Source organism: Callospermophilus lateralis, chromosome 10, assembly GCF_048772815.1.
Source record: "Callospermophilus lateralis isolate mCalLat2 chromosome 10, mCalLat2.hap1, whole genome shotgun sequence".
Lineage (NCBI taxonomy): Eukaryota > Metazoa > Chordata > Mammalia > Rodentia > Sciuridae > Callospermophilus > Callospermophilus lateralis.
In genome coordinates this window covers 13,450,711-13,462,217 of record NC_135314.1, presented here as the reverse complement: position 1 = coordinate 13,462,217, position 11,507 = coordinate 13,450,711, and the positions used below count along the sequence as shown (strand labels likewise).

The 11,507-nt window shown below is 37.0% G+C and overlaps 2 protein-coding genes across 2 annotated transcripts; one reads left to right on the top strand and one right to left on the bottom strand.

Moving 5' to 3' along the window:
- Nucleotides 1-3,131: 3,131 nt before the first annotated feature.
- Nucleotides 3,132-3,641, bottom strand: LOC143408778 (keratin-associated protein 13-1-like). The gene has a single exon (XM_076868652.2). It carries the CDS (start codon nucleotides 3,639-3,641, stop codon nucleotides 3,132-3,134), a length of 510 nt encoding a protein of 169 aa, XP_076724767.2.
- A 6,287-nt stretch (nucleotides 3,642-9,928) lies between these two features.
- On the top strand, nucleotides 9,929-10,453 carry Krtap13-1 (keratin associated protein 13-1). The gene has a single exon (XM_076868359.2). The coding sequence runs from the start codon at nucleotides 9,929-9,931 to the stop codon at nucleotides 10,451-10,453; it is 525 nt and encodes a 174-aa protein (XP_076724474.1).
- The last annotated feature ends 1,054 nt before the right edge of the window (nucleotides 10,454-11,507 follow it).

Genomic DNA, 11,507 nt, shown 5'->3' with positions numbered 1-11,507 from the left:
TGTTATTTTGGCACTGGGAAAGTTTCAAATACTGAAGCATTTCAGATTTTGGGCTTCCAAATGAGGGATTCTCAACCTGTGCTCACAAAATGTTTGACAGTGTGTCCTGAGGCATGTCGAGCAGCAACAACAAAACAACTTGGGCAAGGATTTGGGAGGACACTGCTGCTCCCTATAAACACTAATGAAATAAGAATTAATGCATAGAAATTATAAAATCAAGTGCCTAGAAATGATTCTGGAGAGAATTTCCTGGTAAACTGGTTATATAAATTCTTGGAAACCAGAACTGCAAACTAGTTGGTAGACAGATGATCAGCAGCTTTTGGAAGAGTAGTTGTGTGGGCACCAGATGCTTGGGATATAAGCCTCTGGGTTTAAAAATCCATGCCATATGCATTTGTCAAAATATGCAGCAGGGGAAGCTGGAAGAGTGTAAGTACCTAGATAAAACATAGATAAGTGCTGGCCTTCTGTTAATTGTGGAGAGTGGGTTAACATGACAAAAAATGAAAGGCTGCTATTTACTGTACTATATTTAATTGTTGGAATAAAAAAATGATAATGCATGCTGAGAAGTTCATAAACTAATGCAAAATTTTAAGATAAAAAACTTGTGGTGCTTATGCTGATTACTTTGATCTAGTTTGTTATGGCAGTAATAGGGAGCTAAGAGAGTAAAGATGCTTCCTGACTTAAGACAGGTTTACAATCCTGTAAACTCATTGTAAATTGAAAATATCATAGGTAAGAAATGCAGTGAGTACAACTTATCTACCAAATATTATAGCTTAGCAACATTGCATCCTGTAGAATATTGGTTGTACATCCTCCTTGTTATTGAGAATCATGAGTTTTGCACCACGTATCACTAGCCTGGGGAAGACCAAACTTCAAAATTTGAAGAGAGGTTTCTACTGAATATGCAACACTTTGGCATTACTCAAACATGGAAATATTACAAGATGAACCATCAAAGACGAGGGACCACCTGTATTGCATTTCTGAAATCCAAGAAACCACTCTTTCCTCTGAAATATGGAGACAGTAACAGAGACCTGGGTCCAGCCAAGAAGCTACAGTAGCTCTTTGGGAAAACCAGCAGCTATCAGTGTCTTAGTATGCTAAACTTATCAATCTATCCTTGCAAAGAATGTTCGAATAGGGACAGCTTGGAACTCAAAAGATTGGAACCAAATGAAATTATTCAAAAGACTGAGTTCACTATTTTCTATGTTAATTTTTACAATGTAATCACTGATTTAAGTCCCCCCCCCCAAATTTTCTTTCATTGTTCTTTTATTTTATTCTTTAACTGTATCAGTGCCATGAATATTTTTTAAATATGATGGAGAAAGAAGAGAAAGGAGAAGGAAACAGGGAACAAAGAAGAAAGAGAAGACATAAAAGAAGCCACAGTTGGTAAGAAATTATGAAACAAATTTCATACAATAACCAGGTGCCCAGTTGCCCACTTATAATTCCATCTACTCAGGAGGCTGAGACAGGACAAACTGGGGTTCAAGGCCTGACCCAGCAACATAGTTAGATCCTCAACAAATTAGTGCAGCCATGTCTCAAAATAAAAAGGGCTGGCAATGTAGTTCAGTGGTAAAGGGCCCTCGGGTTCAATCCCCAGCAAAACAAAGAAAAACAAAACACAAAAAGCAAAAACAAAAGTCTCAAATTCAATACAATAAAGTAGTTCTACCCATAGCCCAACAGTAAGTTATTGTGTAACATTTTAAAATTCTATCTTGCTCTTCCATTTTAGTTTCTACCTCTGAATAAGTGCTTCAAATTCAATGAACTCCTTTTATTCTTAATATTTTATAATAGTATTATATTATATTATTATAATATTTTATAATAATATTTTATAATATAATGGTAGTAAAACAGGAAAGAGAACATGAGGAGATAACTGTGATGTGCTATGAGATTAGCTTTTTTGCCAAGTGTCTAATACTCTGAATTGCATTTTTAATTTCAGAGAATGTTCTAAGATCTTAAGTGAAGAATATCTTAAGCAAAGCATAAGGGAAATATTTGAACATCACTTGTACTATATAAATATTGAGTGTTGTTTTATTATCATACTGCCTAAGTACATTTTTACTTGATAGTATCTTTCTCTAACATTTGGACGTAAGAAGAATGGCGTAGAAAAAAAAAAAAAACAGGCCTATGCAATTTCATTTCAAAACACAACTGAGATAGCTGCTTTTGATGTTAGCAAAGGTTTTGATGTTTTCAATTAGACTTAGTTTATATGTTGGCAAGGAACCCAGGTGCATCTTCACACCTGCTGGGCCTAGTTTTTTTTTTTTTTTTGTTTTGTTTTTTTCCTTTCTAAGTTTGCTGGCTGCCTTTTACACAAATAGAGATAATTTGAGCATATTGAAAATAGTAACTGAAGGTCAGGGATTTAGACAATTTCTAAAAAGTGATACTCCTACACTGTGAATACATAAAATTTGTAAGGAGTCTTTCTCTGAAAATCTATACCAACCCATTAGTCTTCATTCTAATATTATTTATGCACAGACCTCATCATCTAAAGCTAAATATTGTTCTTATACTTTTCCAACTTCTGATACATTCTAAACTTAGAGATGAAAGGCATATTCATTGAGTGAACATGAATATTCAATTCTCTTTACATTCTAGTTAAGAGAAAACGAATGAGTATGAGTATCCAAGAAAGTCCTTCTTAGATAAGAAAAAATATCTAAAACCTGATCAAAATTTGTGCATGTACCTGAAAATTGGAACTTTCCAAACCCACAAGTGCAAGTAATGGCAATACCAATTCTAGTCAATATATTCCAAGAAAATAATAATGCTAACAACACAACTGAACGATATAATAAAGAATTTATTAAAATAAAATTATTCAACTATTTTAGAGGGAAATGCAAAAGCTATCATTTCTAGCAACAATGCAATTTGGATTATTAATTAATTTTATAATTTGACAGTCAATGTACCAGCCAATATCTGAGGCTGAAAAATAATAGCAAGGTCATAATTAAGAATATCAGAAGACTTCTCAGAGAAGAAATTAATAAATGAATTTATTATATAATTTGCATTTCCTAAATGGATTTGACCAATCAACAGGTTAATGATTAGAAGCCTTGTCTATATAATGGCTGGTAACAAGATGAATGGAAAACCCTAGAAGGAAAATAAACTGGGTTGCAGAAACTGGATCTGAAACCCTGGAAAGGGAAGCCAGAGACACCATAATTCAGGGATCTGAAGCCGCTGGATCCACAGCCCAGTGAGTAGCAGCTTCTAGATCTATAGCCCAGGGAGTGGCAGCTGCTGGAACCAAAGCCCAGTGATCCAGCATAGGTCCTCTGGCAGGGACTGCAGAGTGTGGATGTCCTCTGGCCATAGCAGGAAGGCTGGCAGGGGCTGGACACCACACAGGATGTCTGGCAGCTGGTGGGCTCACAGCAGGTCTCCTGACTGGCCCTGTGGAGAGAGGAGCCCAGCTGGCAGGTGCTGGGATAGCAGAGGTCAGTGCTGTAGACCAGGTTGCTGGGGTAGGAAGAGCCACAGGAGCTTGGGAAGCACAGGGAGCCCCCAAGGGAGCGGGAGGAGAAGTTTCCAGAGCAGCAGGTGGAGGACATGTGGAGAGGAGATGGGAGCTCAGCTGAGTGGAACTGAGAAGATTCTGAGTTTTAATGTCCCCTTCTGGACAGAGGCATTTATATACTCTCAGCAATAGGTGTGGTACCCAACAAGGGCCATCCTTTACATACTTGTGCTCCTTCATTTACAAATGGGTAAGTCAGTAATCTCTTTGTAATTGCATTTGAATAGTTTTCCACATAGTCTATTTGTGGGTGCTGTTATTGTGTTTTTATAGACAAAGCCAATAAACACTCCTATGTCAGAAATGCTCTGACTGTTTCACCTTCGTGCTATTCTACCCTGTCCAGGAAGGCCCTTCCTTTTCCTCTTGGCATCTTTCTATTTGTTTTGTCACTGGATATTACAGGGGAATAACTTGTTGCCATCATTTCTCATTTTCCAAAATTAAACCACTCATGGATTCCATATCATTGTCCTATTGTGTCTCACACTATAGAGAGGGAAAATATGAGCCAAGACCAATGAATAATACTGATGCCTAGGACCAGAGAGAAAACTGAGCAACTATTTGAGGTCTTGATGGCAGTGAAGAACAGAACTGAGACAGAGTCAGAAGTCGTGACCTATTTGCACCCTTAGGAAGAGGATTAAAGTGGTAAAAACTCATAGGATGAGAGAAAGAAGAATTTTAGATTCAATGTATATGACATGAGGACTGTGCTTGGACTGGATTCTCATCTGTTTGTGTAGCTCCCTGGAGAATTCACTCCTCTTATCTTACACTCCAGAAGGCTTGATTGACTTACAGACTACCTGCTGTGGTCCAACAACATGTCACTGCAATTTTTCAAAAACCTTGTTTTCTGTTGGCTGCTCCTAGGTAAAGACTTTGCCAGCAGAGATAGATGGGTTCCTGGGAGAAAGGAACTCTTTGATTGCGACCTTTGACTGTTTCCCCACTGACCTTTTAACGAACTACCCTTACTCTGCCCAGGCTCAGGAACCCCTTTCCCTCTCTCCTTTAGCCTTCTCTCAGGGGAGATTTTGAAGAAGAATAATGTAGGAAGTTTTAATATATTGAATATTTTTGTACTTCTTTTGGACATAACTAATCAATTGGTGTTTACAAATGAATTTGAAATGAGTAATTCCTCTTGGGCATACTGACTAGAGTTAGAAAAGAAAATTATATCAGTTGTTTAATGATTTTAAATTACTTAGGTGTTTGTCTTTGGAGCCCATCTGCAGACTGGCTCTGAAAAATCTCCACTAAAGCCATCTTTTAGCCATCTCCATGCTGATCAGGACAGGTCAACATCGTTTTGTTGTTGTTGTTGTTGTTACAATTTCACATGTGAGTTGATACCTTTTATCAATACAGTAAATTCTCAACTGTGTTCTCTTCAGATATTGTCTCTGTCCCATCTGCTCCTACTTTTTCTTAGATTCCAATTAGAAGTCACACTTTGTAACTAGGTTGAATATACCTTTTAGAATCTCTTCTGCATTTTCAAATCTTTTGTCTCTTTATGTTTCAGTTTGGGAATTTTCTTCTATTCTCTGTTTTAGTTCACTGCCTATGAAGCTATGTTTAAACTCCCTTCAAAATTCATCAAGTTTTTCAAATTCGTCACTGTATTTCAAATTTTGTAAATTTTCATTAGATACTATTGCATTGTGTTCAATATTCCACCAAAATTCTGTCTTATCCTACGCTTTTTAAACATACTTTTTATTGAGAATAAAGTGCTCTCATTTCTTACTGCAAAAATTCTTCACATAGGTGCAATCATGTGTCATTTAATGAGAAATGTGAGGGCACCCCTTTTCCAATGCCATGAGGTCTCCTTGAACAAAGAAGGCTCTGAGTCACCGGGAGGTGCAGTCTTATGGACTTACCACTATATGTGCAATTTGTCATCGACTGAAACATGGTTATGTGATTCACGGCTGTATTTTAATGTGTGATTTTGTCCTGTGTGTTACATGGATCCTGTGATTCAGATTCTATTTCCTTGTATTCTTTTGAGTTTTATTCTTCTTTTATTCTTATTATGTTTGGAGTGAATAATACACACTTCATATGAAAAAAAAACTGGATAATTTAACCTTTTTCTAGAGAGAATTTTCTTCTGTTTCTAACAGGCTGCTAGAATAAAGACACCCGTATCCTAGATCATCTTAATCCAATCAGGGGTTGATAGAATTTAAACCTGGGCTTCAGTCCTTATGAGAAGCAGTCTAGTAGAAATTTAATTTTATTTCTAAGAAATGGTTCTTTAAGGTCTGGGATATTTCCCAGAGCCCGAATTCTTTGATAAGGCCTGAATTCCAATTTAGTTTCTCTAGCCCTGTGAGTTTGTGAAAATTCCCCCAGTCTCTTAATCACTCCTTTGAAAATCAGCATAGAATTTTAAGGGAATTGCAGCTACAGGTGCAGGCTCATTTCTTTTGACTTCAGTTTTGGTGCTCAGGGTATCCCTGTGTTTTGATATTTCTCTGAAATTTACATACATATGCAGAGCATATGTATGTAAACATACACACATATACATATATACACACACACTTCTAGACATTTTCTCCAACTATTTTATGTTCATTAGAACAAATGGTTTAATATTTTCAGCCACATGCAATTACTCATATAATTTTGAAAGATGTATTTATTTTCAAAATATATAGGAATGACTCAAATAAAATAGTAGCTACCATGAGGTTGGCCATTTAAAAGTCCATTGCTGTAGCTTCAATTGCAATAGAAGCAACCTTCCAGGATTCTGCAATTTCAAATGCTGTAGTTGAGGGTTTCCAGCTTGAGTTTCTAACACTGTCATTTTTATACCACATGCAACTGCTTTCTACTGTGTCACAATGCAGTTTAAAACTCACCTCAAGGTTTTATACCATTCTGCCTTTTATTCCAGTGTCATCCTTCCAGAGGCTACCTTACTTATTTCCATCTGTTTTGTTATCTATGGTGTTCAAAAGGACATGCCACCCTCAGTAGCAGCTGTGAGTACTCTACCTATCACCCATGGGGAATCATTTGTATACACTGAAGACTGATTTTATAGAGCATCTGTAAAATTCTGTCTATGGTCTTTTTCACTTCTCAAAAGCATGCTGCACTCTTACAAGGGATCCTCCAGTAGACATGAACTCCAGTGAACAGTCCCAGAGTGACAGCTGGAATAATAATGCACCCTGTCTGTGCTCCTTCTATTCTTTGTTGCATTTTCCGTCTCCATTTTGGTGTTTACTAGGATAACTTCCCAAATAAAGAGCATATAGTGAATCCAAGTTTTCAATATTTGGGGGAGGACTATGTACTAAAAAAACATATTTGGATGCTTCATCAATATGTTCTTTTGGACAACTTTCAGTGTGTCTCATCCTTATAAAATTTTTATAAAATGATTCCTGGAGAAAAATCCCAATAATATATTGAAAAAGAAACCGGCTTTAGTATTGCACATGGCATATTTAAGAAAAATATCTATGGTACCTTTCTCCAATTTATGTACTTTTGAGAACAGAGAACTCAAAAGTCATCTAACAACAACAACAATAAATCATATCTTGTGGCAGTTTTTAATAGAATAAGTGATTAACAACGATTTTATGTAAAAATTGGCTTGTGTTTATCAAAGTCATAACGTAAGTGATTGATAAAAGTTATATCTCCAGTATCTTAGAAACATGGTAATTTTGAGAACAGAAGTAAGTGGGAAGCAAAAGCTGTAACTTTCAACTATGAGTGAAGTTCAGATAGAAGCACACTGCCAGTATCAAAATCACTTTAACTGTAGCCTGGTGGTGAGAAATTATAAACAAAACATCAGAAGCCTCTGTGTGCATAACTCCAATTCATACACTTTAAGTGAAATAGTCCAACTTTTAATGATTAAGTTTAAAATGATACCTGTATTATGAAGAACAAGCAATAAAACTTTTGAGATGAATTTAGTTCAAAGCTGGGGCATTCATAAATTATCCTTAAACTTAACTTAATATGGGCAAAGTTTTAAAGATTTAGACATAAAGCGAAGGGAAGAATATCTCTTTCCTATTCACTGATTCAGAGAAACATCTTTGAATAAGGAATAAGAGTAACTGAAGAACAATTAATAAATCCTCCAGTTTTGAACTATAAATGTATGGTCCCCTTCTAACTCTTAAGTATTTTTTGGTTGTTTGTTTTTCTGGGGTACCAGGGATTTCACTCTGGGGGTGCTTAGCCACTGAGCTACATCCCCAGCCCTTTTTAAAAATATATTTTATTTAGATACAGGGTCTTGCTGAATTGTTTAGGGCCTCATTAAGTGGCAGGCTGACTTTGAACTTGAAATCTTTCTGCCTAATAAGCCCTTGGGATTACAGGCATGTGCCACTGCACCTGGTTTAACTCTTAAATTTTATCTTCAAAGTTATTATAAATAGTTATATTTGAAGCAACACCAAAAAAATGAGAGAGGAACAACATCTGCAATGTCATATTGATAGGACACTTAACTTCCTTGCTGAGGCACAAAATAAGAAGACATGAATTCTGGTTTTAAAGAATAAAAACTAAAGGATTCACAGAATAGCTACTTGAATTAAGGGTATTACCTTCCTCCATCATTCCCATTCCTTCTAGAAAGTCTGTATTATGTTACGTTTTAAAATTGCCATACATTTGCCATTTCTTACATTATTACTGTAACTTCATTAGATTTTATTAGAAAATATAATAAGAATGTGTTGCCACCAATACAGCAGTATACGTTTTTTAGTCCTGAATATAATTTAACTAGTTTTGTCTTAACATATTTTGTACAAGGGATTGAACTCAGGGAGATTTACCCACTGAGGTATATCCCCAGCCCTTATTTTTTTAAATATTTTATTTTGAGACAGGGTTTCCATAGTTACTCAAGGACTCACAAAGTTGCTGAAGCAGGCCTTGAACTTGTGGTCTTTCTGCCTTAGCCTCCGCAGTCACTGGGGTTACAGGTGTGAGCCACCACACCTGGCAGAATATTTTTAAGCAAACATAGAAAAAAGTTGATTATATTTTGGGAATATGATAAATCAAATCTTTTTTACCCCATCAGTTTTGGATCTAGAGCTCACCAGAAGCAAACCAACTAGTCACAAAAAATAAAAACAATAAGCCAAAAATGAAAACCAAAAGATTAAATCAAATTTCAACACAGAAAAGATTAAAATAGACAAATGGGGGTGGGATTTACAAAGAGGAGAAGCAAATGAGAGAGACATTTATAAGCACTGTAGAGGAAAAAATAACTGGGGTAGAAAGAAACGTCATGATTAGACAGGACAAGGCAGGGTAGTGCCTGCTGAGGAAGGGGTAGGGAGTCATAGGAAACCTGTACTGTGGAATGACGGAGACATTCTAAGGGTACAAGCCCTGGATAATTAAAGCTCTAGAGGGTAGCCATATCAAAATTCCTAAAATATACTAATTTTGAAAATTTTTGAATTGTAAAGAAAATTGGACAAGATAAATTATGGTTTGAGAGTGCAACAGAAAAAGAAACATCTGAAATTCTTGAGACTTCTCTTTGTTCCTCCATTGGTGATTTTCTCCCCCTATCAATAAAGTGGCTTTCAGCTACTTGGGAATGAACCCAGACTGATCCCCTGGGACTGTTTCAATGGATACCTTTGGTGTCCACTTGTCCTTAAAAACATGGCAAGGTCTATTTCAATTTTTAGGCATCTTTCTCCTAGTCTCTTTGTTTTATCTGTCTTCTGGCTCTCTTCATTGAATGAGAGACAGACTGTGACTGCATACTTAGTGTGATGGTGTTTTGTGACCGCCATAATAAAGTACCACAGAGGAATAATGGACAAGGGGAAAATGATCCAGGTGAGTACTGATCTATTATTTCAAAAGAAAATTAATGTTCTCTTTCTCTAATCTCAGAAAATCATCCACCAGTAAAGCCAAATGTAGTCAAAGAGGAAGCATGTAAAAGAGAAGCAGGGACTTCTTCACTTGCTGAGATGGAACAGGAATAATATAAAACAGTCATAGCATTTCTGACATAGGACTAGTTCCTTGGCTTTCCCTGTAACAACAGAATAATAGCACCATAAATGCACTATGAGGAAAACTATTCAAATGCAACAGCAATTACAAAGAGATTACTGAGTTACATATTTGTGAATGAGGGAACACAAATATGTAAAAGATGACCTGTTGGGTACCACACCTATTGCTGAGAGTATATAAATGCCTCTGTCTAGAAGGGGACATTAAAACTCAGAATCTTCTCAGTTCCACTCAGCTGAGCTCCCATCTCCTCTCAACATGTCCTCCAGCTGCTGCTCTGGAAACTTCTCCTCCCGCTCCCTTGGGGGCTCCCTGTGCTTCCCAAGCTCCTGTGGCTCTTCCTACCCCAGCAACCTGGTCTACAGCACTGACCTCTGCTATCCCAGCACCCGCCAGCTGGGCTCCTCTCTCCACAGGGGCAGTCAGGAGACCTGCTGTGAGCCCACCAGCTGCCAGACATCCTGTGTGGTGTCCAGCCCCTGCCAGCCTTCCTGCTATGACCAGAGGACATCCACACTCTGCAGTCCCTGCCAGAGGACCTATGCTGGATCACTGGGCTTTGGTTCCAGCAGCTGCCACTCCCTGGGCTATAGATCTAGAAGCTGCTACTCACTGGGCTGTGGATCCAGTGGCTTCAGATCCCTGAATTATGGTGTCTCTGGCTTCCCTTTCCAGGGTTTCAGATCCAGTTTCTGCAACCCAGTTTCTTTTCTTTCTAGAAGCTGCCAGTCTTCTTGTTACAGACCAGCCTGTGGATCTGGCGTCTATAGATTCACTTGCTAAGTGCCTGCATTCTGAACCTGTAGATTAAAGTCTACTTTGAACAGCATTATTTTCATTCTTGTCACTTGCTCCTTTTTTTCTTCTATTGACAACTTCTTGCCTCTTCAATTTCTAGCAAACTCTCAAGTTCATGAGGATCTTTCCAATTAAATGTTAATAATGTTGTATATTATCTGTCTTTCATCCAAAACAGTTGAAAATGAAAATTTTAATTTAATAAATGTATGAAATCTGACATCTAAATACATTGTTTGCATGATTATTTCTTGCATGGAGCTTTTTAATTCAAGGATTTGGGAGATTTTACAGATTATTCTGACTTGAAACTGGATTTTGGGAACATATAATTTGATAAATGTTAGAAAATTCTTTTGCCATTTGATACATTCCCTTGTAGGAATAATTATTTCTTGGAAGATCACTATTTACATGTGCAAACCAATCTGAGCAGCAATGAGAATTGCTGCTCATTCTCATTGCCTGAGAATGAAGGAGATTCATTTTTGTGGATATAAGAAAATAAATAGTACATAAACAGGAAATATGGACAACAATAATAGTGTGTAATATATAAGGTGAGCTGTATACATAGATAGAATCTTATGTATGGTTGGTATATGAATATAGATTTTCAGTCAAGGGAAAATGAGCTTTCAGCAAATTTCAGGATAGACACTTTGGTCTTAGCTGATTTAAATGCCAGAACTCCTGCCTCCCACTGTTGAGGTCTTCCTAAACCTCATCTCTGACCATGTGCAAGGAGAATCAAGATCATATGAGGTACAGGTAAACTACTGATGCTTCTCCAAGGCTCAGTTTCATTCAAGCTAAGAGTCCTACACCTGAACACCATTGAATTACCATTTTCATTCATTAGTCTTAGTCTGTATTCAAAGCAGAGTTAAAATCCAAGATCTGGGTTCAGTTTATTTGTCACAAGACGCTAAAAAGCACATATTACAATCCATGGAAACAACCAAAGAGGAAAATCTCAGAAAGTCACATTTTTGGCATGATTTCATGATGAACAATTGGGATGTAATCCTGCAAGCAC